A 27356-nucleotide genomic window follows, 5' to 3' on the forward strand; every position below is an offset into this window, starting at 1 on the left:
ACAGACGTATAGTGCCAACGCCTTTCCCTTCCCTGTGTGTGTGTGGCAGGGGAACTTGACGCACCGATTTACAGCCGTTCATTTGGACAACTTTCATGAGCAGCACTGCCGGAGCAAGAGGCCACTAACAGTAGAAAGTTTGAGTAAAATGGGTTGCACGATTAGCGCCGAAGACAAAGCTGCCGTGGAGAGGAGTAAAATGATTGACAAAAACTTGCGAGAAGATGGAGAAAAGGCATCAAGGGAAGTGAAACTGCTTCTGCTCGGTGAGAACACGCATGATTTTCTGCACACTTTCTGTAATGCAGGAACCGATTTTTGTTTTAGGACTACACTCGTCACTCAGACTGAAGGCTTGATCGTTTATGTTTGGATATTTCTGCAAATCGAGACTAAACCTCGGGGTGTTTGTCTTGGCTATCATATACATTACCCACCCCCATCCCTTCAAAACACACACACACACACACACACACACACACACACACACTGTCTTGTTGATAGTAGGCAATAGGTTATTGCATATATAGTTGAACTCAGCTTTATTCTGAAATTTGTGAGAAGGTAGTGTTGGTGAGAACAGGCAAACTCAAGTCCTTCAGAGCCTCAATCCATTTCCCCTTGAATAAACAAGCAAAGCATGCATATCAAATATGCACTCTTTAAGGCAAAGGTCTACAGGTGAAAAATCAACTTTCACAATCTTCATTTTAGCACAGGCCAGCTGTGCAATAAAAATTTACAGCTTCAAAGAACATGTGTTTATGATAATCCCTAGATAAATTGATTAAGTCCACCTGTTAGGGCTAAGATTAATGTGTGGGCCTTTAAAAAAAGGTTTTCCTGGTTAACTTTTATCACAGTGAAAGAACTCATGGACCAGATGCATAAGAATGGAGGCCTGCCAGTTTCATGTCATGATCTGTCCCACAGTGGGTACACAAGCTGAGCAGTAAGGGAGACCACCCTGTGACAGAAAAGTCCTAAGTTCGATCTCTGCAACTGTCAACATCTGTGTGATCTGCCTAGTAATTGTATATTGTTGGTTTTACCAAAGTGCCTAAAAACATTAATGTAAGGGAGACGCATAAAACATGTAGTGTTTCCATCTCTGAATTGCTGGAAATTGTACCCATTTCTCATGGGCGTCTGTTGAAATCCCTCTGTAAAAATCAATGAAATCCAAACTACCCTGAGACCTTGACCATGCCAGGACTTTGCCAGTGTTTTTTCTGTTGTGTTCAGTTCACAGATTAGGTTAGGAGCTACAAAAGCTTGGAAGCAATGTCACAACAGGACCGTTTTGATTTATTGCATGCAAGACAAGCAGTTTTAAGTGGGTGGAATGAGAGGTGTGAAACCTGAACTAGATTTCAAATGAGCTAATGTAGATTTGGTTGCCAATGAAACTTTGCCGCAAGAGTATGGATGGATCCCAAGCGGTTGAACTCGCCAGCTAACCGCTCTCTTGTGAATTAACTGGAAAGTGATAAGGGCCATGCTGCAAGAGTACAAAACGGCCTGAAATCCCTTCATATGGAAACATTCATTTTCAAGGCCCAACCACAGGGCTACGCGGAAAGGGATTTTTCCAGGCACAGCCTGCCTCTCTTGTCTGTCCTGGGATAGGAGAGTTATAGGGAAAAACAAAGGGGAGCTTGGCTGGTTTCTTTATGCAAAACCACAGTGCTGGAAGGCAAGAGCACCCTTCCAATGAAAATGACCTCCTGTTTAACCACCAATAGTGATTCATATAGAATATCTATTCAACATTCTTGTTAAATGAGGCTTGGTTTGAAGTCTTACTCCGTGACGTTTCCCTAGATGGGTTTGGATGACACCCCGAATGCCTGTGTGAAGTTCGATTTCTGGGCCAAAAATGGCCAAAAAATGCCATGAATGAGAAAACTGGTGAATGGGAATATTAAAGAACGACCTCGTCACATTGTGTGCTCTTCTCCCTGCTTTGCGCACACATCTGAAGATGCAGTATTATGCATCTTTGGGCCTCTTTGGGTAAAATTCTGTGCTTTGAGGCAGTGGCAATGCCAAATATCTCGCCACCTAGGGAACATATCTTTAAATATACTTAAACTAAAATATAAGTTTAAACTAATTTCTACACTTATCTTGGTTGTCTCAAGGAAATGATAGTCACCCATATTTCTAAGTCCAGTGCCTGAAATCTTCATGCTGCGGTTGCTGATAACTGTTGTGGCTTTGCTTTGCTTTGCTACAAGCAATTCCCATGCCAGTGTAAACTCACCCCAGATGTTTATGGAAAGCAATTTCTTTCCATTCGACTCAGTCAGTCACATAAAGTCCAAGTCAATATAATGGGCATGAACCTTTCACACCTCTTTTCTGAGAGTCTACCAAGGCAAGGATGAAATGGATGATCCGCTGTGGCGACCCCTAACGGGAGCAGCCGAAAGTAGTAGTAGTAGTACCAAGGCAAGGATGGATTTTGTGTAGTGGATGGGCATTTTCCTAGATAGCCAATAGCCCCGCAGAAAAAAATCTGTATTTTTTTGCCCTTTGTGCTCCCTAATGTCCCAAACAGCATGATATCTGCAACTGTCTCTCTAACATTAGTGGAAACATTTGGGCTCAGTCAGCAGCATGACAACTGTTTCCTGTTTGGATCATTCAATTAAGAGATAAAGATTCTTTGTGGTTAAATTCTTTCCAAATTTTTCTTAATGTTATCTTAACTGCTGAAAAGTTTAATCATTGTATACCATAATACAGCCAATGACAGGTTTTTCCTTGTCATTTTTGTTTATCAAATTAACTGCAATCATATATACTAACCATGTAATGTACCACTGTAATCAGTTTCATTGTTTCCTATAGGGGCAGCCATTAGTGTCTGTCACTATTTAAGAATTGCCATGTTGCCCTGCAGCTGTGCTTCACCATCTCCCAAACTCCACTGTAGAAGGGGCTAGCAACTGTTTGCTGATTCCTGAAATGTATTGGTGTTCATGTGCCTTCCTATCCTATAGCCCACTCACTTTGTGCTATAAATATGATCCAATAGAGGAGTCAGATTTGTGAGGCAGAATTCACAAACTCATCCTCCCAAACCTCTGCTTGGCGCATCAAATAGTTGTATTAGAAGGGAGCATGTTATGACTGTAGTCACAGCCTGCTTCTGTATAAATGTCATCCTGTAACATTCATTACGTGGCTGCTTCTGCTTGATGCCAACATGTGCACAGCATTTAGAATGAATAGACTTGAGTTCAAAGTAAGTTCACACAGAATGAAAAGCTGACTTTGTATTTCTCCATTTCAAGATATTAATGTGTAAGATAGCTACTAATGCAAATGTGAGAATAAAGCTTCCTGTAAGAGCGGTCTAAAACTGTGACACATTGCAGACTAGATGTTTGTGGCTGATGTCATTCGCAGTATTGTTTCTCTTTTTCAGGTGCTGGGGAATCTGGGAAAAGCACCATAGTGAAGCAGATGAAGTAAGTTCCAGTCAATCACATAGCCATATTAATAAGTCCAGATGATATTCAGTCATACTTCTTTTTACTGCAGAAAACTTCAACGCAATTTCTGTGATCCACTTATAAAAGACATAGCCACTGTGGTCCAAATTCAGCTCTCTTGTCAGAGGTTAATGGTGCAGGAAAAATTGCAATTACAGGCTGAGTTCAATCTTTGTGGAAGTGCTGTGGAAGCAGAGTTATAGAGCCTCATTTTGCTCGGCTCAGGCAAAAGAGGAAGTACCCTTTTATGTAACCTGCCAAACAATGGTCACCGAGGCCAGCCATAGCCTGGCAAGACCTGAATAGACTCCCCCGGTTTCCCACATTAGGCCTGCTGCATACTCATTCAGCCACAAATTCCAACACTAATATCAGTGTTTGCATGAGAAAAAAAAATTCAAATCTTTTATTTGTTCCACATTTGTTACAGACATCCCCACTGTGTTCTGACTGTCACTCAGACTCACTCAAAGCCTAAGAGCTCAATGGGTTTTTTTCTATCCCCCAGAATTATTCATGAAGATGGCTACTCAGAAGAGGAGTGCAAGCAGTATAAAGTGGTGGTCTACAGCAACACCATCCAGTCTATCATTGCAATCATCAGGGCGATGGGCCGGCTAAAGATAGATTTTGGGGATGCTGTACGTGCGGTAAGCTGACTCTCGGCCTCCATCCTACAGTGCTCTGGCATTCAGAGAGCTGATTTGTAGTGGTTCTCATCGAGCTCACTGACCTTTACACAACTTTCACAAAATTAATCAATGCAAGAGAAAGATTCAGAATGACAGCAGGTATTGTCTCTGTTACCAGGACGATGCCCGCCAACTGTTTGCTCTAGCGAGCTCTGCAGAGGAGGGGGTGATGTCAGCAGAGCTGACTGGTGTGATTCGGAGACTCTGGACGGACGGTGGAGTTCAGGCCTGCTTCACCCGATCCCGAGAGTATCAGCTCAATGATTCTGCATCATAGTAAGTCTGTTCCCTTTTCTGAATATTTGACTCACCACCAACAACCACATTTAGTGAATCTCTCAGGTGACCGCAGTGTGTCCGTAGCCCAGGATTCAGGCAAAGATTGAACTTTCATTCCGGAGATGAAGAAAACATCCAAAAAATAACAATCATGATAAAATTAAGATAGCGTTGAGTCTTAAGAATCTTATTATTCTTGAATCTAGAATCCTTAAGATTTACATGCCAACAGATGTCCTTTTTAAGACAAATGCTAATCCATGAATGAATATGCAAATTGTGAATGCTTTTGTAGATGCTCATTTTAAAAGTTATTGTCAGGCAGGAAAATATACAGCACTTTGTGCTGTATATTTTCATAATTTATAATTCTCACACAGCAAGTTTGAAGAAGAGAAGTTGCAGTGGCTAAAAAGTGGATATGATGAAGCCCATAGAAGAGCCTTTACTAACAGAAAGTGCAACATCAGTCATTGAAACTCAGGTTCAACCTTGCTTTTTTGGTATGGTGGTTTCAAATGCATCCATGGGATTTAGAGGGGGGGAGTCAAACAGGGTGTTAAAACTGCAAGTCAACTCCAAAAAAAAAAAGTTTTTGAATCAAACGTTCTCTTGGTGCTAAAGCAGTACTCTTCTCCACACTCGATTGTATGTATTTCTGAAACAAGTGAAACTCTTCAACAGATAGCTCAACTCATTTCTCGAGCTGAACTTTCTAACCCCTTAAGTCGATATTTACACTTTGCATGAACCATTCTTCTTCAAGCATGACTTACTCTAGGCTTAAGAAAGGAATGCCTCCTGCTCTTATTTTCATCACTACATGGAGGGTGACAGTTTTTTGCTGTGTAAGAATGAGAGCTGTTTTTTTTTTGTTTCCTGCTTGTGCGTGAAACGTCTTTCTTTGCAAGAACAGGACGGAGACAAGATAGGTCTTGTTCTTTGTGCTCTTGTGTCAGCTTGTTAACAAAATACTTGTTCAGCTGAAAATTTTCCCGAAAGGAACAAGAGGCAAATATGAAACTGGCAGTTGGAACCGGCAGTATTTCTGTCCATTTGATCCTTACCTTGACTTGTGTTTTTAGGTTAAGATTAAATTCAGTCAGTTAAAAATGCTGAGTGCGAAGAATGCATATTTTTCTTAAAAAAAAAAAAGTCAAGTTTATAGCTGTTTGTTACCTTTTTGTTTGACCTCCCCCCCGAGGTATTCATTTTAGTAGCTTTTCTTTTGTAGCTCCCCCAAAAGAAGGTAGCCGTGTGTGAAGGGCATGCTCTTTGTTGTGAAAACAGAAGATGTGTGGTGGCTCTAGGTTCACTTGGTCTGTAATTCCAGATTGCAGAGACCAGTGGAGTTAGTTTGGGATGACTCTGTTTTCAGTCATCCTATAAGCAGTCAGTGTTTATCATCCATCAAAATATGAACCCATATTTAGTGTGATTTTGCAGGGTCCTTGCATATCTGTCTTCAGTACAAAAGCTCCAGTCCACCTGATTGGCCCAGAGAACATCTTACTGTTTTGCTATGTTTAGCCTGCTTTGGATGCACAATTATTTGGTTATTGATTATAGGTTTTCCACGTGAAGTGTTTCGACAGGTTGTTAATAAAAAAAAAAGTTTCAAAAATGAAATATTTCTCCCTGTGGAACAGATATTTTGAGTTGACTGTTGGTTGTGTTTTGGGTCTAATGTGGTGTTTGTTTTTGTAGTGTGAACTTCTGTTGCATGTCAATGTGTATGTTTTGTGTCCATGGGCATCTTCATATATATAATGTGTGTGTGTGTGTGCCTGCGTGCGTGTGCGTGTGCGTTCCTCAGCTACCTCAATGACTTGGACAGGATCTCTCAGCAGAGCTACGTCCCCACTCAGCAAGATGTGCTGCGTACACGTGTGAAGACCACTGGCATTGTAGAAACCCACTTCACCTTCAAAGAGCTCTATTTCAAGTGAGTCTGAGTGATCTCATTTCTCACATGTTTGTAGCATACATCTTATAGGACTATCTTGGCGACAAATGTGTGCCATTTGAAGTTTAAAATGTTCCATTTGTGTCATACAACATATCATCAGCCTTTAGTAGTCTCTCTGAGTCAGTTTATTTGCTCAGCAAATAGACAAGTTCACACGAGCAAAGATTGCACCAGACTTTATCAATGGGAATTATTTTGACATAGATAGAATTTGTACATTCACCTGACAGTCATCAGCTGAGAATTTGAAACAGCCTGAAAATAATTGTCAACAATTAGCAAAGGAGGCCGTAAACCACAAACAATCTCTTGGTGACACACTAACTTAGAAGACTTGTCCATTACACAGGGCTTGGTTTCCTGAGAAATGTAGTCATAGATTCTATTCAAGACCACATAACAATTTTTCCTTTTTTCTGTTTGTTGAATTGGCTCAGCGGCACAGTGGTGCAGTGGGTAGTGCGGTTGCCTCACAGCAAGAAGGTCCTGGGTTTGAACCCCGGGGTTGTCCAACCTTGGGGGTCATCCCAGGTCGTCCCCTGTGTGGAGCTTGCGTGTTCTCCCCCTGTCCATGTGTGTTTCCTCCGGGTGCTCTTGTTTCCTCCCACAGTCCAAAGACATGTAGGCCAGGTGAATCGGTCGTACTAAATTGTCCCTAGGTGCGAATTTGTCGGCCCCGAGATGGCCTGGCAGCCTGTCCAAGGTGTCTCCCTGCCTGCCCGCCCAATGACTGCTGGGATAGGCTCCAACATCCCGAGACCCCAATTGGGATAAGCAGCTTGGATAATGGATGGATGGATGAATTAGCTCAAAATAGCCTCAGTTTGTCTTAGAGGACCTCAGGTGGAGGGAAAAACAGCATGACAGGCGTGCTACAGAGATAATGATGATGATGGAGAGGTCTGTAGACTTGTTCAGTTATTTTGTAAATTGTCCTTTTACTCTGATTTTAAAAAGGCACCTTGCTCAGTTGCATCAAGGCTAGGGGAATGTGCAGTGGTGTATTTTTGCAGTACTTGTGTGCATGTGCCCCTGTTTACAGGATGTTTGATGTTGGGGGACAGCGATCAGAGAGGAAGAAGTGGATCCATTGTTTTGAGGGCGTAACAGCAATCATCTTCTGTGTAGCACTCAGTGACTATGACCTTGTCTTGGCTGAGGACGAGGAGATGGTAAGACACAGTGCTGTTTTGATTGTTTTCTTTTTTTTATTCCCACCCCCCCCTCCCCTTTTTCTCCCCAATTGTATCCAGGCAATTACCCTATTCTTCTGAGCCGTCCCGGTCGCTGCTCCACCCCCTCTGCCGATCCGGGGAGGGCTACAGACTACCACATGCCTCCTCCGATACATGTGGAGTCACCAGCCGCTTTTTTTCACCTGACAGTGAGGAGTTTCGCCAGGGGGACGTAGCGCGTGGGAGGATCATGCTATCCCCCCCCCCCCCCAAACAGGCGCCCCAACTGACCAGAGGAGGCGCTAGTGCAGTGACCAGGACACACATCCACATCCGGCTTCCCACACGCAGACACGGCCAATTGTGTCTGTAGAGATGCCTGACCAAGCCAGAGGTAACACGGGCATTTGAACTGGGATCCCCGTGTTGGCAGGCAGCGGAATAGACCTCTATGCTTCCTGGGCACCCCCTTGATCCTGTTTTCTGTGTTGTTTACTTGCTTACATTTTAGGTTGATCAATTTGGCCTACCTTTTGGCATACAAAGAAATTTTGATTTTGTTTGATTTGATTTTGTGATATAGTAAGTTCAAGTGTAGTTTAATGTGTGATTATTAAAGGGACATTGTTGACAAGGTTGGAAAATTGGGGTTTGTTTGATTTGTTTTCCTCAGAACCGCATGCATGAGAGCATGAAGCTTTTTGACTCCATCTGCAATAATAAATGGTTCACAGACACCTCCATTATACTCTTCCTCAACAAGAAGGACCTGTTTGAGGAGAAGATTAGCAGGAGTTCACTTACCATCTGTTACCCCGAGTACTCAGGTAACACATATTTTAATACATTTTACAAGCCTTGATTGATATGTAATCAGTATCACATTACAAAAAACACGGTAATCCTTTTTTTTCTTGTGTAATGTTATGTTGTCTGTGTACATGGGTGTTTTGTTCAAAAGAAATATTTTGATCCATTTCTATTACTAATACTTTGGAATTATTCTCAGCAACTGAACTAAATTCATTGTTTATTTTTTGATAGAGTTTAAAGCAAGTTATTCTTCATTTTAGCAAATGCTGTTTTTATTGCTCCTTTTTTATGAATTACAAGCAGATGAAGTGATGTAACACAGCCCTTGCAATGACAAGAACAGCTATCAGTGGACAATCAATAAAAATACACAATCAATAATATATTGAAAAAGAAGAAACTGTTCAGTATCTGTTGGCAGATACTGAAGGTTTTAGTCTCTCCAAACAGACAAGCAGTTTTGTGGTTGGTGGTCTGTGTAAAATGATCTTTTGAAAGGATTCAATTCCCAGACATAGGCATAATAATAAATCTAGTTAAAATGTTATCCTCCACACAAGAGGTTGCCAGCTCTACTCTGATCTATGGCTTCTGTTTTCAATTCAATTAGTAAGACAAGCCTTCCGTTGCCTACCAACACGGGGCTTGGCGATTTGAATCCCCGTGTTACCTCCGGCTTGGTCAGGCATCCCTATAGACAAAATTGGCTGTGTCTGCAGGTGGGAAGCTGGATGTGGACATGTGTCCTGGTTGCTGCACTAGCACCTCCTCTGGTCGGTCGGGGTGCCTTTTTGGGGGGAGGGGGAACTGGGGGGGGGGGTAGCGTGATCCTTCCACGCACAACGGCCCCCTAGTGAAACTCCTCACTGTCAGGTGAAAAAAAGCGGCTGGTGACTCCACATGTATTGGAGGAGGCATGTGGTAATTTGTAGCCCTCCCCGGATTGGCAGAGGGGGTGGAGCAGCGACTGGGATGGCTCGGGAGAGTGGGGTAATTGGCCGGATACAATTGGGGAGAAAAGGGGGGGGGTAAAAAAAAATATTATTAAGACAACCTACCTGCCCTGAATAGTTCAGATTTTGTTAATGACTAAAAACATGTCTATACAGAAATGTAGTTTAGCCTAACACTAAGTATTAGTTTGTTTTTTATGGATAACCATATAGCCAACGAATAATGCAGCCCAGCTGCATCAGAAATGGAGTTGAATATGGGCCTTAGATATCCATGCTGCTTCTTCACTGTTTTGGGTGTTTTCTTCCCATTGGTCAGTTTTTGTAGCCCAGACCTTTCTTTTGTTCCTAATGGATTCGGGCAGACCTAATTTTGTACTTGGAAAACAGGGAAGAGTGCTGTTGTTCCTCTTATTTAATTAACCAGCATCACAGAGGATAGATTTACACAGTAGTACTGTAATAGCATTGACTTTCCAACTTCGTTTGCTCAGTGTTGTTTCTGATTTGTACAGCATTTTGGCTTTTGCATTGGTGTCCCTCAACCTCATGTTTACATTTTGTTACATTTTGAATTCATTTCTCCATTGGTATTTTTTGTACTCTTTCCCTAACACCGCTTTCTCATTATTTTATTGACTTAAGGTGCTAACACATATGAGGAGGCAGCAGCTTATATCCAGTGCCAGTTTGAGGACTTAAACAGACGGAAGGATACCAAGGAGATCTACACCCACTTCACTTGCGCCACAGATACCAAGAATGTCCAGTTTGTCTTTGACGCTGTCACCGACGTCATCATAAAAATCAACCTGAAGGAGTGTGGGTTGTACTGAGGCAGCAGGCCCTGCAGGTCAGCACCGTCATTTTCAACATTACTGCATTTCATCAATGATTTCCTCTCATTCAGATCATTGGTGAGATGTGGCAATATAGTAATGAAGTCAGAGCCACGAGAGTCAGCCATAACAGATTGTTGCACAGCCTCAAGGAACATGAATCAAGTCTCGCTCCCTGTGATTATTTTTTTTTTTTATCTCACATGTAGCTAATTTTTTGGGACTGCTTTTGATGAAAATTACATGCTTACTGAATATTTATAGATGTTTTTTGAAATGCATTTTTCTGATCCTGACATGATGCAGTGCTTGCTGTGTTAACAGGGTATTAATGATGTCATTCCATCTTTCTGTGACGCAGGTGATGGGAGCCGAGTCGGGACTAGGGTGCCGGTATGTCTTATCTGCAGTAGACGGTTTGGGAAGTAGGTGTGGTTAAGGACTGAGACGGCGGCCATGCTGCATGCCGAAACCTAAATTCTACAAGTTGGGGACTTGTTACTCTGATTACTTTTTTCTTAACAGATTTTACAATGGTCAATGCAGAGCATATTGCAGGGAAGCTGAGTAGTGGAAAAAATGCTTGTGAAGCGATCACTGTGAGTTCATTTGGAGTCCTGTCTTATTTATGGTCTTTGTGCCAGTCCTGGGGCTGGCAGTTAAATTTCCTTTTTGTCTTATTTCATATCCACTCACCAAATCTTTAGATTGCCACAGTACCATGTACGAGGACCAAAACAAACTGCTTGCTTATCAAATCCAGTGCTGAATCTCAGAGTTTAACAACCGATATGTACATTTTGTTCAGCTCTCTTTTTATGTCGCCTCTTTTCTTAGCCGTAAGTCTGTATCACATTTCTTTTTATTCAATATTTGATTGATCTTTTTTGCATTTGTTATATTTTATTTGAACTTTTGGTTGCGCTTACATAGAATACCCATCTGTCTGATGTGTGAATGCAATAACTTAATGTATTGAGAATGATTTTGTTTGAACCTTTCTGATGTATATACTCTAATTAGTTGTGTCTGATATTATTAAGCAAGAGTCTAATGAATCCAGTAGTTTTCTCATCTAAACACAAGGGGTTTTAACAGTGCAGCATAGTTGTGTATTTAGTTATTTTTATTTTGATCAGACCACTTTGTATTGAATATTTTTATACTTAGCACACTTCACTCCAACACAGTTTCTAAGATGTCTTGTTAAGGGAGAACTGTGATTGTTTTGTTGTCATTTTATCAGACTTTTAAGAGAAGAATCATATTAACTGCAGTAAAGTCAATGCAGATATGGATTTTAATTGAAAAATTGGATCATTGGGATGTCAGTAATGAAATCCAAACACAGCAAACGAGATAACTCAAAAAGTCGTTTGCTACAGTCAGTGTTATTGTGCTTTGGCCTTAACCACGCCGTAATTCTGTTCTGCTGTAAGGAATCTGTTGCCAATAAAATCAAGTGTGGTTCGGGTCAGATCGGCTGCTTTCTCCACTGAGAAGTGTTTAGCAGCCATCATTCCTTAAGGGCAGGCAGTAGTTGCGTGTCTGGTTCAGTGTGAATTTGTGCAGTTATATTGTTCATCTTGACACAATTAAATGATGGCACAAAGTGGTCATCTTCCTTTGTACTGTCACTTGCTTGATCATGACCAAAACATAACAAAGGGAAGCTCTCTCTGTTTTATCCAGTCATCGGCCTTTTTTGGCCTGTGGTCTGAGGTATGGGCCTCGCACACAAATGGAGAAGGATTTCATAAAGCAGATCTCCAATAGCTCCCTTCTTTTTTTTCTTTTTGATTTTATCCCACCTTTTCCCCCCCCAATTGTACCTGTCCAATTACCCAACTCTTCCCGAGCCGTTCCGGTTGCTGCTCCACCCCCTCTGCCAATCTGGGGAGGGCTGCAGACTACCACATGCCTCCACCGATACATGTGGAGTGGCCAGCAGCTTCTTTTCACCTGACAGTGAGGGGGTTTCACGAGGGGGACATAGCACGTGGGAGGATCACGCTATTCCCCACAGTCCCCCTGAGCAGGCGTCCCAACCAACCAGAGAAGGCGCTAATGCAGCGACCAGGACACATACCCACATCCGGCTTCCCACCCGCAGACACGGCCAATTGTGTCTAGGGGCGCCCGACCAAGCCGGAGGTAACACGGGGATTTGAACCAGGATCTCCATGTTGGTAGGCGACAGAATAGAGCGCTATGCTACCCGGACACTTCAAATAATAACTCTTTATTTTCTACTCTGGCATTGTTCCTTTGTTACCTTTTTTTTTCTTTCACTTGGAAAACTTGAACATTGAAAACATTATCACTCAGACACAGGTGGAGTTAATGCATCTTTATTTCATGCCTCTACATTTCATAAGAAAGGACAAACTCGGTAGATTTACAATCCCTTTTGAAAATAAAACGTCGCCCCTCTAGTGTTTTTCCCTCTCTCATATATTCCTCATAGAATTATGCATCGCTTTTAAAATATAGCAGTTGATCTAGACTTATGTACAAAGTGGTTCTACCATGTTTCATTCTCTTATATTTTAATGTGATGAATAAAATTTTTAAGTTTCGTAAGTGAATTGAAATACATAAACACTATCGAGCATAGATACATGAACAATTTGGTTTGTAATCTGGATATACTGTATGCACTGGGATATCTGCTCAGCAACTTTTTACAGTTAAAATATCGAGACCACAGAGACTACTGCACTTAAAACAAAAACAAGGTCGCAATGTTGCTATTCAGTATATCGATAGTTTTCCTTGGCTATTTTATCCATTTGACAGGCTCTGGTTGCCAATTTCAGTGTGAGCAAAAATACAGTAGTCAAAAACACATCCTAAGAAGCGGTTGAGAATTGACTGAGCAACTATCTTATTTTCATACCAGCAGCCTCCGGGAGGGGGGGCATACTTCAAACGCTATCAAATACATAACTGGAAAATCATTGTGTCGGACCTCTTCTTGTAGAAACTGGACAACCACAAGGACATCTTGACTTAATAGTTGTTTCAACCCAGCTGCATGTGGCATGCACTGCATAGCAGGGATGACTGGTGGTGGGGGTGGTGGTGATGGTGATGGTTATACCCAAGGAGCAGCTGAGGACCCAGGACTTGGCATGGAAGTGGTGGCGTGAACACAAACACTGGGCAAACTGAGGGTCCTCCAGGCTCCTCCTTCAGAACGCTTCTCAGATCATGCCAATATGTGAGGTGAGGGGTTAAGGTAGGAAAGGAAGTTCTGCCGAAAAAACAAAGAGATCAATCACAGGTTTTATTCTTCATGATCTATCACTGAAGTATTTATGCTCAGTTGACGGCTACTAGATACCCATCACATCACACAGTTAAGGCTTTATTGAGGCATATTCAAATATTACTTTAAACATACAAGCTGTATGGTTTAATATATTGTATCTCAGACTAGTCGATTTGAAAAGTTCTCATGATCTGTAGCCACGGAAGGTATTGACTGAGATACTCCATTGGAGTGCATCATCATCGGAGAGGTAGCACTTGATCTGACTTCCCTCATCCTCGGCAGTCCCAAATGGTCAAAACTGTCTATGCAATATGAGTTCTTATTGGTTCAAATGGTATTATGGCTAACAGTTGTTGCTTGGCAACATGAGAGGGCCAGACATGATGTGTTGTTGTTGAGGTTTAAATTGAATTGCGAGAGGTCTGCCTCCCCATGACTGGCTGCAGCTGAACCTTATTACGCTGTATCAACAAAGTCTCTGGTTTGGACGTGGCTACTTCACAAATCTTTCTTGTCAAGCGATGGCATCAGTTGTGCTGCACTGTACCTCTTTTTTCTTTTCACTGTGGAGCTGCTTAGAAAAGACCGCAGTCTTTTAGGTTTTCTTTGATGATGATGTCCGTCACGGCGTTGAACACAATCTGGACGTTCTCTGTGTCTGTGGCACAGGTCATGTGGGAGTAGATTTCTTTCACACCCTTCTTCATGTTCAGGTCCTGGAACTGTGTCTTGATGTAGTTGCTGGCATCCTCGTATGTGTTTGGCCCTAAAGGAAGTTGGGAGTGTGCAGTTTAGAGTGGTTTTGGTTCAGTAGTAATTTTGAAAATGACATTTCTTCTATAAGGGATCTGTGAGTATCACTGGATGTTAATCAACTGACTTGATGCAACTTATATGTCATTGTTTGCATAATACAGTCATACTGAACCTCTAGCCTCCACACTTTTTTAGCTGTTAACTTTGTCTGAGAAGAGAGAATCACTGAGTGACTGAGTGACCCTCTCCCATGTACTGTTAAGCTGGTTAAATACAAATCATAAGGAATCCATCATGAAACTATAAGGGATTGTTGGGCCTTTTGTGCAGAAAAGAAAATTGCATGATTTATTACATTACTGCAAGACTCAAAATAACTCTATTTGTAGCCTATGCATTCTAGCAGTGCTCAGTAAAAACTGTTGCATGTCACTCCACAGGCGCTCACATTTTGCTGTGATAAAACTAGTTTAATATTAACCAAAAGGCCCAGGTTGTAAGATATGGCCTGGTATACTGAGCATGCCCTGACCATGCATCAAACCTGAAAAGCCCCCAATAACATTTGTCAGTCATATAATGGGTTAAAATTGAAACTGAAATTAATGAACAAGGAAAACAAGCATTTCATCATGAGAATAAGTGTAAACTTGCTTTACCTTATGAAAAATAAACTTGAAACTAAGGTAAAGCTGGCATAATTCTTGAACTTTTAAAGCACTCAGGATTTTGCCTTATGGGCACTCTGGCTTGATGGACCTCAGATGTTTTTTTGTCTACCGCTGTCCATCAGACTTACCATCATAGTCTGGGAAGCAGATGCTCAAGTGAACCTTCTTGATCTTCTCTACGAAGAGATCCTTCTTGTTGAGGAAGAGCACGATGGAGGTTGTCGCAAAGAATCTGTGGTTGCAGATACTGTTGAATAGATGGAGGGACTCGTGCATGCGGTTCTGAAAAGATCACAGAGGAACAGAGTAGGTACAATGATCTCCTCTGTCTTTGTATACTTTGGGGCTGAGCCATAAGTTCTATCTCAGGGTTGTGACTCTCTTAACTCACCACTTCATCATCCTCTACAAGCACCATGTCGTATGCACTCAGGGCTCCACAAAAGATGATGCAGGTCACACCCTCGAAACAATGGATCCACTTCTTTCTCTCTGACCTTTGGCCACCCACATCGAACATCCTGTCCGTCGAGGATTGCAAAAAGAATCAATGAGATGTAGTAATGCTCAAATAGTTTGCAGTTGTTGGGGTTAGGGGTAATAATTATGACGTTTTTAAGGCGGAGTTTATGTTATTCTTGCTAGTGACTAACCTGAAGTGCAACTCTTTGCAGGAGAACTGTTCTTCAATGATACCAGTTGTCTTGACTCGGGATCGCAGCACATCCTGCTCGGTGGGGAGATAGTCTGGCTGGCAAATTCTGTCCATGTCGTTGAGGTAGCTGTGGATATGATAGTAGAAAATAGCACTTGATCTCTTGTTTTTGTGTTTGCAGTTTTACACCACCATTCATTTTATTAAGATAGCCAGCTCTTCAAACAACAGTAGTGTCCTGGTCATGTTTAACAGTTGTGACCAAACCACCAGTCCCAGAAGTATGTACAAGGGCTAATCAAAGAGGAGGCTGTGTGGTTAACTCACTAGCCAGCAGAGTCGTTGAGCTGGTACTCGGCAGCTCTATCATAGGAGGCCTGCACGCCACTGTCTTTCCACAGTTTCTTAATGACGTCAGCCAGCTCATTGGGCATTGTGCCTTCCTCAATGGAGTCTGACAAGTTCTGCAGCTTCTGTGCATCCTCCTACAGTTGTATACACATAAAGCAGCACAAAATGAATAAAGAAGAAATCATCAGTACTCTCAAGTATTATGATCACTAAAGTTACATATTACAATTTTAATTTATGATATATGGACTCCATCCAAAAGTTTACTATGTCTACTATATGTGTGTATTTTAGTGTAGTATGAGACCTGTGCACTGGGTGAGCCAAAATCAATGCCCAGCATCTCCATGCCTCTGATGATAGCCAGAGCAGACTGCAAGATGTTGCCGAAGATGATACTTCTAAACTCCATCTGTTCCTCTTTTGTGTAACCACCTTGATGGAGAATCCTTTACGGAAGAGGATGGGTGGGGGAGAGGAAATGGTGTCAGAGCAAGAAATTATCAATCTTTGCTACAAATAGTTAAGCCGAGTTAGCAACTATGTCATCTCGCTACTGATAATATTGAGGTCATTGGTGGAATTAGGTCAATTTTCAAGCAAAGTTATTATTTTCTGCGACAATCAAGGGCACTTTCACAAGGATAGAGTTTACGCTTGCTAAGGTCAGATGTCTATGCATACTATTAAGACCTAACACCCTCTCTAGCATGCTGCAACTAGTTATCTGTTTACAGTGCCATCCTGTGGTGTCTTGCTAATCATGTCCAGCTCCAATAGCTGACAACCACCATCTTGGCTCTGTGAGCAAACTGTGCACAAAGGCAAGTGCTGACAAATCAGTGCAAGCGGATGTCTGCCCTGATGACCTTTTTGTTTCGCTTCACTGCAAGCGAAGCAGCCAGAGGTGCGGGGGCATGTTTGGCCTGCTATCTGCACTCTGCACCCGTGAGCTCAGAGAGATTTTTCAGCTGCTTTGTTATTCTTCAACAGCAGCACAGCTTACCCTGCATACATATCACACGTGCAACACAATACACAGACACACACACTTATTCAAGTCAGAACAGAGACACGTCTATACTTACTTCATTTGTTTTACAATGGTGCTCTTCCCTGACTCACCAGCACCTAGAAGAGAGCACAACATAACATGAGCATCTTGTTGGAGGTCTGATAAAGCAGCCTCTTTAATTTGTATGGTAGACAATCATGGCCAGGGCTTTCTTAACATGATTACAGTCTTAGTTACTGAATTGGATTTCCGTGACTTTGCAGTAAGCGCCAGTGTTATAGGCCACAAACAAAAAGCCTGTAAGGAGATCATGAATCTCGGGACATTCTTGACCGTTAGTGATATCAGGACAGGGGAATTCTCCATGCCACATGGAAAACACAGACTTGATATAAACCTCCTACTAATACCAAGGTCTCTCAACCTCCAACATGTCATTCCTGTGGCCATAGACAGTCCCCCTGTCATCGGCTCACTGCTGCATAAATTGACTACAGGTTTCTCTGTGTGTGTCATCATTGATATTGACATTATTTTTGCTGGTTTGTGACATTAGCAATGTAACAGTATAAGAATTGATCCCTAAGATTTTCATAGTGACTATATTCTGTCTGTGTGTATCATTTATATTGTTTTACTCATTGTCCATTGACTTTTGGTGTTCCCTTGTTATTCTGCAAACAAACATTTTCTATACTTTTTTCTGTTTCATAACGTCTTTATTGTCTTGCAAGAAAAAAAAATACATGGCCGTGACACTGTCAAAATTCATAGTGGAGTAAAGTTAAATGAAACAGTGCCCACTTTGCTCACATCTGGTAGTTTTTATACATTTGACCAGTTGACAAGGCAGGAAATGAGGGTGTAGCTGCATCCAAATATTTCAGTTATATGGTACTCATCACCAGCTGACAGAACTGCCAGGATGCCCCCAGAAAGAAGATTTAGAGGCTTCTCATGTTCACATCAACCATCCACACTTTTCTTTCTTTCATAATTCTAGCTGTTTAGTGTAGATATAGGAACTGAAACTGGCCAGATAAGAAATAAAGATGGGCGCAGCCATCTTAACTCTATAATTTGTTTTTCTGATCACAAGTGGTAATAGCTCAAAAATCCTCAGACAACCTGGAAATGTCTGCTTATGCATTATTGTGGGGCAATTTGGGTGGAATTGTCAATTTAGCAACCCCATGAGTAATGGGATTACTGATGCTCCTTTTAACGTTTTTTTTTTTTTTTTTGCATTAAGCTTCAAGGACAATCCTTTACAAAAGACCAAAAAAAAGAAGCATTTCTTTTTACAATTATCCAAAATGCATATGGATTTTAAACCACATGGTCATATTGGTGATCATATCCATGCTGGTTAAAGGGCAACTCCTCTCCTGCTTTCGTTCATGTCCCACAGGCCGGCGCTCCTGTCAGCTCTTCGGTTCCTATTCCAGCTGACTGATACAATTACAGGCTATTGCTGGCTTGCAGCACCTACGTAGATCTAATTACTCTAACTGTTCAGTCTGAATGCATTTCGTTGTCGTTCTTAGTTGTACATATTTTGAAGTTAAGTATTTAAATCAAGGCTGGACATGCCCCAGATACCATAAAAAAAAAGTAATTTCATGGGGGGGTGGTTTTGTCATAGAATGGGTCCTACATTACATTTCTAATACAATGATTTAGATTTCGAAATAGAGTTCCTTTTTTTTTCACATTATCACCGAAGTGTTTACTTTTTTGACAAATAAATCAGCAACATTAGCAATGTGGAGCAGAACTTTTTTAAAGTGATAAAAACAATTCTTCTTTCATGATACGTGGTACATGCATGAACATGATAAAACAGAATTAAAGGCGCGGGTGCACTGCCATTATCGTTCATCCTGTATTCATGTTATGTACAAAGTTTTAGGGACCAACGAAGGATTCACCAAGCCGATCTGGACTAAACCAGTTAGCTAAGCGGATTGGCATATTATCACTGCTGTACCATGATTCATTTAGACCAAAGGGTGTGATCTTTTAATCACTAGTCTCCCCACATTACAGTTGAAAAGTCATCCTGCACTTTGAGGAGACTGTTAAAAAGAGGTGAAATTTGATAAGCTGCACGTTCCTCACTGATCTCTTTAATGTCGTTCCTCACATGTTGGTCAGACATATTCTAAAAAGTTGCTTGGACGTGGTGTCTCTCTGTTTGAATCCTTGAAGGAAGTCAAGCGACCACTGTGAACGCTTTGAAATCTATTCCTGGTGTCTGTCTGTGATACTGACTTGCAGTATTGTCCAGCCAAATCTCCTGTCACCAGCTATTGGTGAGCTACCCATGCTATACTTACACTAACTGTACTTGACATGATATGCACTATGATCAAATTTACTATCTAGTGCTCCAAAATAGTAGGAGTAATAGCAGGCTAATTGTTGACTCTTGTAAAGTGCTTTGGATAAAAGTGCCATGCAAATGTGTCCAAACCATAGTCTGGCTGCAAAAATTAACTCCACAACAGCTACAGTCCTCTGAAATTCTTACTATGTAATATTTTCTCGGGCATTTTTCCTGGCGAGGTAGGTTGGATAACTCATGTTTGACCAAAGACAGGACAGCTTGTAACCTGAGCTCCATTTCAGATCACTAACCCTCTCTCCCTCCGTTGCCCTGTCTCCCCTCATATGCCCTTTCAAATGAGTTAACTTGTCTTCTTCCTTTTCATGTCCAATAAACTAATTAAGAAACTGAAAACTGGAACTAATAATCTGTAAGTGCCCATAAATCCTAAAGCATCTCTCACTCTTGACTAAACAAAGAACATATGTCCAGCTTTGTGCCTCCTGCGATGGCTCAGGTCCAAGACCTCAGCAATACTCAGAAAACTAACCCACAGATGCGCCAGGATGTCCTGAGGAAAACATCTGGCCCAACAAATGCAGCTATTTCTCTTAATTTGTTTGTTGTGGGGTTTTTTTTAATCGGTTTCAATGGTTTTCAAGACCAAGATGTTGAATGACTTGCATCTTAGGGGCCTGAGGAACATCACAAAAATAACCCCCATTTTCACACAAATAGAGTCAGCATTTCATTGAGTAATCCTTGAATGTTGTTAAGAAGAAGCTGAAGTCTACTCCACTTCATTACAGACTTCTACAGTGCAGTCCTCCACCTCGGTAGATGATATGGCAGAGTTCAAACTGCAAAGTTAGATCTGTGATCTAAAGAACATTGCTAAACTGAAATCTGCAAGACAAGAGTATATGGTGCGATTGTCTCCACTACTGCGGCTTTGGTCTAAGGGTTTCTATGCCAAGTGGCACCGAACGGACTTTGCTTGATTTCTGGGTTCACTTACCAAGCAGTAATAGCTTGACTGTCTTAGAATCCTTATCGGCATCCTCCTGGAGTTGTTTCTCCAACTCCTTAGACTTTTTATCCTCGGCGCTTGCTCCTGCACCCATACTTTCTTCCTCCTCCAAATCAAGATCCTCCAGATAAGAAATTTTGACGGTTACTCTGTGGATAGCTACAGAGAAACTGGGCACAGCACTAATCGTGCCGAAAGGCGATTTCCAAGCGGAAGGGGATTGGGAGGGAGGTGCTTGAGACTTCCTTGCTTCTTAGGCCCTTTTCGATCAGATGATCAAATAGGTGAGGTTCAAGGGTCAAATCAATTCAGCAGCTCTGGCTTCCTCCAAGAGCCACTCTTTAATTCCCTCCCCTTAAACCCTCTGTATTAGGAGGGTGCCTCTTCCTGATTGGCTAGTCAATCCAATTAGCCTAATAAGACAATGGCGCAGATTGGGGAAAAGGAAGGATACTCCTAGTCTCAACTTTCTTTTTTTTCCTTGTCATAATGACATGGGAATAGCATTTCAAGTATACAGTGTGTTCACAGTAGTTGATTTTTATTCCTTGTGTATGTATTTGTGTGCAGCTTGTGTCTAAATTAATCCACACCTATAGTGCAAGAGTATTGAAAAAAAGTCACATTTTCAACAAACACCACACAAGTCCTAATGGACCCACGGTATATTCTTCGATTCTAAGTGGCGGTCACATGGATATACCAAGGAGGGAGGCATTAAGGGCTTGTAAACGTCTTATAGTTAAGAAGTTTAAATCCCAGGTGGTGTGGTCATGGCTAAAAACAGCAACCGCCACTGTACTGTGACATTTAGAGGGGGCTGACTGAACAGGGCCCAAATGTGACCAACAATTTACTTGATATTTACTCTCAGTGACGTGACCCTCAATGCCGATAATGTGCCAACGTAGTCGAAATGATCCCAGACGTAGTCTAACTATTCAAATATCATGACAGTGAGGGCAGTCACATTTAATTTGTTGTGTTATGTAAGGATGATATAGCAGAGATGTAAATACTGATCTTTGAACCACAGAGGTCAATGGTCGAGGGCTGAGGACGGAGGTCAGTGGGCCTGTCGCTCAGGACATCTGTTTTTTTTTCTGCTCAAATGTTTGGCTTTGTTAACTTATGTGTTCCTGATTACTAATTTGACAATAATATAAGTTAGTATATTTCAACTAGCAGAAAGAGTCACAGGTGTGCACATAGCATATGTAGCTCATATAAGCTTTGTTTTATTTTTTGTCACTGTGCATTTGGTGCATCAGCAAAGCTTTCCATTTCTGATTTCCTTTCTGCATAAACCTCCATTTTTCACCTGCTGAACCTGCTAGTGTGATTTTATAATGACGTGAAGAAAGCCGATTCATTTATGAAATTTAACAGTGACTGTAAGGAAAACGAATGTGGCTTAATTAATGTTCAAAGTCATTTTTGTTAAAAGAAAAGGTCGTGGTCCATAAAATTGTGTCGTGTGGACTTGTAATAGACTCTTGGTGTGCAGAGTACAGCAAAATATAGAAGACTGCCACAAGGAATATGAGGAAGAAATATGAATGATCCATTGAGTAGGCAGTTTCTACAAAACTTATCTGAGCAAGCACTGACAAATTTAATTTAGAAAATGTAATTTTACTGAGGCACAGCTGAAGTTCTTATTTTAACTGCATTTAACAAAGATCTTATTACCTAGTCGTTAGTTTGCTTTGAGTCCAAATTTGCAAAGTGGGCTACAAGCTATTGGCATTTATGAAGCGACCAGACCTCTCCTTCATTAAAACTACATGCTTGTTTTGTTTCTGTTTATTATGAAGCATTTCGTGTACTAGTAATGTACTATTCTTCTTTATATAATAGTTATTGTTGTTTTTGTTTGTTGTTGTTGTTGTAGTCAGTACGGTGGCCTAGTGGTTAGCACTGTTGCCTCAGAGCAAGAAAGTCCTGGGTTCGAACCCCAGGCCATCCCAGGTCCTTTCTGTGTGGAGTTTGCATGTTCTCCCCATGTCTGCGTGGGTTTCCTCCGGGTGCTCCGGTTTCCTCCCACCATCAAAAAGACATGCATGTTAGAGTTAATACTCCTGCCTGTGCCCCTGAGCAAGGCAATGGAAAGAAGAACTGGAGTTGGTCCCCGGGCACTGCAGCTGCCCACTACTCCTATACAATAGGATGGGTTCAATGCAGAGGACAAATTAATTGTAAGAATACGATGACAAAATAAAGTGGCTCTCTCTTGTTGTTATTGCTAGTGTTGTTGTTGTTATAATTTATTATTATTTATTAGCAGCAGCAGCAGAAGTAGCAGCAATACCATTACTGTTACCGTTACTATCATTGTTGCTACCACAACAACTACAATACAATAACGCTGGGAGTTTGACATCAAAAATAGACACTGATGTAGATCCCTACTACAGAAATGAAGATTAATTTACATCTCTTCATTGTAGGCCAAAGACACATGTGCTGTGTTGGTTGTATTGGTAGAGAAGAGAAATATCCATTTGGCATTGTTACTGATTTTTCTTTTTTGGCCCAGCGTAACGCTCTGTCTCCCGCTGTCCCATTCAGGCACTCTGCCAGCTGCAGACACATTGAATGCCTGTATTTCCAGTCACCCAATTCATCCTGTTAAACCTCTTTGGTTGTCTAAAATACCTGTGGGTTGAGGTTTCAGGTGTATCCTTTTATCCATAAATAAACATGGACAAAAGTGTCTTTCAATGTCCTCTAAGATCTGGATTCTGGATATGTGAATACAAAATATAGAGATTTAATATGAACATGGAAACTTTAATAGCAAGAAAACTTAAATATATTTTTTCACCCAAAAAAGGCTCTTTATTTCTGCAAATATTGTAATGAGCAATCACATCCCATTTGTGAGCCAAAGCTCAAATTTTGTTGACAGACCAGTAAGTTTGCAAATACAAGGAATTTACCTTGGTTGGATGATGCTTTCTCATTTACATGTAATGGAGGAATTAGGGGCAATTGGTAAGGAATGCACACATTTGCCTATAAAAACCTAAAAAAAATTTTTTAAGTGAAATTAAAGAATATTTAATGGACTTATTGAAGTATAAAATGTACCTGTACTTTTGCAAGACATGATTGTGTGAAATAGATTTTTTTTCTTTCTGCAGAGAGCTATTAAGTTCAGACTTCAGCCCTAACTCGCCTATTTGGAAACCATTGCAACGAAACAAAACAAAATCAGTAAAAGGGAGTCAGCGTTGAGGAGACTGGTTATGTTATGTCCGTAGTCTCCCCTAACTGAACAATCACCGTGGATGTAACTGAGTTAGCCTGTTGCACAGTTAGGGACACCAACTATGTCTGCGATGTTTAAATCAGTTTTTACCGGCGAGTTAGGTTTCTTTTTTAACCAGTCGCTATGCACCATGTGTTATCTCAGTCGTCACAGCCTTGGTGTGTCTTTTAACTTCAGTTCTGTTCTGTTGCTGCATCCACTTGCTGTGAGAAAATTCACTCCGCTTCCATATACAACAAAACAACTAAATACCCTTTGAAACCCCCTCTTTCTTCTTTTTTTTTTTTAAGAAAAACAACTTTAAATAAAGGAATGTTGTAGAGAAAAGCCCGGTGTTAAAAAATTTTCAGACTCACCCACAGAATCTGTCTCCCCTTGTCGTGAACGGGTTATGGTTATGGTTGGGGGTAGGGTTGGAGGGTTAGCATTGGGGGTGTGGTAGGGTTAGGGGTTAGGGTTAGCCTAACCTAACCTAGCCTCATGCCAAGGGATGGGGGGGTGGGGGGTCAGAAAATACTATAACACCGGTACTGTGCAGCTGAATTACACCCAATCCTCCACCTACCCAAAACCTTTTTAGACACGTTCTGTTGAAGTTACAGGTTTCTGTCTGCACATGTGCCTTTTCTGTTTGGGCTTATTTCATGTGTATTGGTTTGACATTTGCTGTGTGAGGGAAAGCAGGTTGAATGGCACTTGATTCTGTCCTTCAGGTGGCCAGACAGATAGTCCCAGATTCAACTCAATGACGTCAGGGTCAAATAGGCTCAGAGGGTATCTAAGGGATTGACAGACACCGGCAACGTAGAAAGAAAAGTTGCAAGAAGGGGATGACGGTAGAGTAAAACTACTTTCAGAAAGTGAAAATGGGAATGCAAATACCATCTGACTGCTGACAGGTCGATCTTTTCTGTCCTTTTTTTCCCCTCTCTCTCTTTTTTTTTTTGGATTCCCTGGGTTTCAAATGCTAATCCTAATACTATAGCATCTCATATACCTGACTACTGTAGCATCAGATGCCACCTGTGTTTCCACACAGTTGATCTAAAACAGTGGGTTTCAATCTATGGGTGGCAACCCGGAAGTGGGTCTCAGCAGGGGGCCAAGTGGGGGTGCTGGATATCCACAATAAACAGAGAAAACTGCACATTTACACTTTTTGTTATCAAATATATGCTTTTTTTTAATAAAAAAATGAAAGAAAACAAATGTCATACCTTATGAATCAATTTAAACAATGCAATGGTTTAACTGTATTCAAAAATATCACTAAGATAATATTCAGTGTTAACATGTCTTGTCTACTTCAAGGTCAAGGTAATCTTTATTATTCCCGAGGGGCGATTTGTTGCATAGCAAGCAGTAAATACCATCATCATCAATGATCAACACAAACCCATCAACACAAAAACATAGAATTACATAATGTTATTCAATAGGCCAATAGCAGCAGGGACAAATGAATTCTCAAATCTATTGGTCCTGCACCTTGGCAACCTGAACCCACTGAACAAGGGGGTGACTCGGGTCAGCAAGAACTGACCGGGCCTTCTTTGTGGCTCTGACTAAGATGAAAAAGGGGAATACTGCATTAATGAACAATATAGAGAGGACTGTTAATCATCTCACTTTTCAACAGGTAATGTGACTTTATTGCTTATTTCGTTGCACAAAGTGTTTGGTGTGTACTGAGTCAAAAACTAGCTTCACAGGTGGGTCATGGGATGAAAAAGTTTGGAAACTCCTTCTGAAAAGAATCTGCAATGCCCCAGATATGCTATAAAATATATATAAATGCTGAAAGAAAAAATGTTAGTGTTGAAGATCAAGTACTTTGTTTCCTATTTCTCTTTCAAGGATGGAGCCCCTTCCATTTCATACTGCTCCAGATTGACCCCTCAGCCCATCAGGCATGTCAGAACTCGGCTCGGTCCAAAAATACAGACCATCATGCTCACGTCACTCTGCCTAAGCATGCACACTAATTGCCAGGGGCAGGATGCTTGCAACCTTTAAATCCCCCAACTCATCCAAGCAGGCTAATCATGGTAACCCCTTGAGCAATAGCGGCCAATCTCATTAAGCACTGGGTGGCGTATCCCTGCCTTGCGCACACTCCCAGCATCTCTGATCTGTTGACAAGATTACCCAGAGCACCTCGGATAAAGCCTGGGAGACAGGCCTTAATGCATCCTGGTAGTTTCTTCTGAACGACAGAGTGTGATAGAGAACTTATGAAGTGTGTGTGGGAGGGTCGATGATCAATAATTTTGTGTTCGTGAAGGGCTTTGTTCATGTCTTTGTTCATGTCTTTGTGAGACAAATTCCTAGCATTTGTTAATCTACTTGGTGTCCAGTAAACTTGAAACTTTAAGCTAACCTTCTACAGCTTAGTAATGGGTGTATGAATAAGTTTCTCCCATGTGACCAGATGGCTGTGTAGTGGTAGATTGTGTGATTATAGCACCTCAATTTGTGGTCATGGGTGGCACGGTAGCACAGTGGTTAGAGCGGTCACCTCACAACAAGAAGGTCCTGGGTTCGAGCCCCGGGGTAGTCCAACCTTGGGGGTCATCCTGGGTCATCCTCTGTGTGGAGTTTGCATGTTCTCCCCGTGTCTGTGTGGGTTTCCTCCGAGGGCTTCGGTTTCCTCCCAGAGTCCAAAGACATGTAGGTCAGGCGAATCAGCCATACTACATTGTCCCTAGGTGTGTGTGTGTGTGCGTGTGCGTGTGTGTGTATGTGTGTGTGTGTATATGTTGGCCCTGTGTGATAGTCTGGCGGCCTGTCCAGGGTGTCTCCCCGCCTGCCGCCCAATGACTGCTGGGATAGGCTCCAGCATCTCCGCAACCCTGAGAGCCGGATAAGCGGTTTGGAAAATGGATGGAGTTGGCCATACTAAATTGTCCCTAGGTATGAATGTGTCGGCCTTGTGATGAACTGGCGTCATGTCCAGGGTGTCTCCCCACCTGCTGCCCAATGACTGCTGGGATTCTATTCAATTCATTTCAGTTCAATTCAATTCAATTCAATTCAATTCAATTCAATTCAATTTATTGTCATTAAAAACAATGTGCAGGCACATGTTAAAAATTAAATAACGGCTGCAGCTTTGCCAAACAGTGCAACACAAACATAGACAAACACAGTATAAGATATAGACAGATGAAGACAAACAGCTTAAAGTAAGTTAAAAAAGAGCACGAGTACAAAATATTTAAAAATATCCACAGACATTCATTCAGTGGGTAGCCAGGTTCAGGTGGGCAACAGCTTGGGGAAAGAAGCTGTTTTTAAGTCTGGTAGTGTGGGCTCTGAGGCTTCTGTAGTGCCTCCCATAGCACTGGGGGGAGAACAGTCCATGGTTGGGGTGGGTGGGATCTCTGCTGATGCTGAGACCCCTTCGAAGGCAGCGTTTGTGATAAATGTCTTTTATGGCTGGGAGCTGGGTACCGGTGATATGCTGGGCCGCCTTGACGACCCACTGCAGAGCTTTCTGGTCTATGGGTTCAGTTGCCGTACCACACTGAGCTGGTTAGGATGCTCTGTATGGTGCAGTGGTAGAAGTTCATGATAATTTTGGGGGATAGACAGGCGCTCCTCAACCTCCTCAGGAAATGCAGGTGTGGTTGGGCCTTTTTCACAAGGGCTTGGGTGTTTGATGCCCAGGAAAGTTCCTCGCTGATGTGGACTCCAAGGAATTTAAAGCTGGAGACACGCTCCACTTCCACCTCATTGATGTGAATTGGGGAGTGGCTGCAGCTTCTAGACCTCC

General features: G+C 41.8%; 2 protein-coding genes across 3 annotated transcripts in view; one reads left to right on the top strand and one right to left on the bottom strand.

Moving 5' to 3' along the window:
* gnai3 (guanine nucleotide binding protein (G protein), alpha inhibiting activity polypeptide 3) overlaps positions 1-27356 on the top strand; it is a 45204-nt gene continuing 17848 nt past the window's right edge. The window contains exons 1-9 of one of the 2 annotated variants that reach the window (XM_056302230.1): positions 1-266; positions 3437-3479; positions 4012-4153; positions 4314-4471; positions 6291-6419; positions 7486-7615; positions 8292-8445; positions 10030-10237; positions 10585-10616. In XM_056302230.1, the coding sequence (XP_056158205.1) occupies positions 149-266; positions 3437-3479; positions 4012-4153; positions 4314-4471; positions 6291-6419; positions 7486-7615; positions 8292-8445; positions 10030-10220 (1065 nt within the window). In that variant the 5' untranslated portion in view covers positions 1-148 and the 3' untranslated portion in view covers positions 10221-10237; positions 10585-10616. Of the gene's footprint in view, positions 267-3436; positions 3480-4011; positions 4154-4313; positions 4472-6290; positions 6420-7485; positions 7616-8291; positions 8446-10029; positions 10238-10584; positions 11853-27356 lie in introns of those variants that run through there. The other variant, XM_056302229.1, reaches the window with a different exon arrangement.
* On the bottom strand, positions 14076-20401 carry gnat2 (guanine nucleotide binding protein (G protein), alpha transducing activity polypeptide 2). Its single transcript, XM_056302232.1, has 8 exons — positions 20296-20401; positions 17022-17064; positions 16241-16382; positions 15910-16067; positions 15581-15709; positions 15319-15448; positions 15056-15209; positions 14076-14266 (listed from the first exon to the last, which is right to left on the bottom strand). The coding sequence occupies exons 1-8, from the start codon at positions 20399-20401 to the stop codon at positions 14076-14078; spliced, it is 1053 nt and encodes a 350-aa protein (XP_056158207.1).

Source organism: Lampris incognitus, chromosome 2, assembly GCF_029633865.1.
Source record: "Lampris incognitus isolate fLamInc1 chromosome 2, fLamInc1.hap2, whole genome shotgun sequence".
Taxonomy (NCBI): Eukaryota; Metazoa; Chordata; class Actinopteri; order Lampriformes; family Lampridae; genus Lampris; species Lampris incognitus.

Bases quoted from the DNA above. Each gene is read 5' to 3' on its own strand.
- gnat2 (XM_056302232.1), bottom strand. From the start codon at position 20,401: ATGGGTGCAGGAGCAAGCGCCGAGGATAAAAAGTCTAAGGAGTTGGAG. The intron at 17,065-20,295 runs GTAAGTGAACCC...GCTCTCTTCTAG, and splicing joins AGTCAAGCTATTACTGCTTG to GTGCTGGTGAGTCAGGGAAG. The intron at 15,210-15,318 runs GTGAGTTAAGAG...TGATCTTTTCAG, and splicing joins TTGTAGAGGATGATGAAGTG to AACCGCATGCACGAGTCCCT.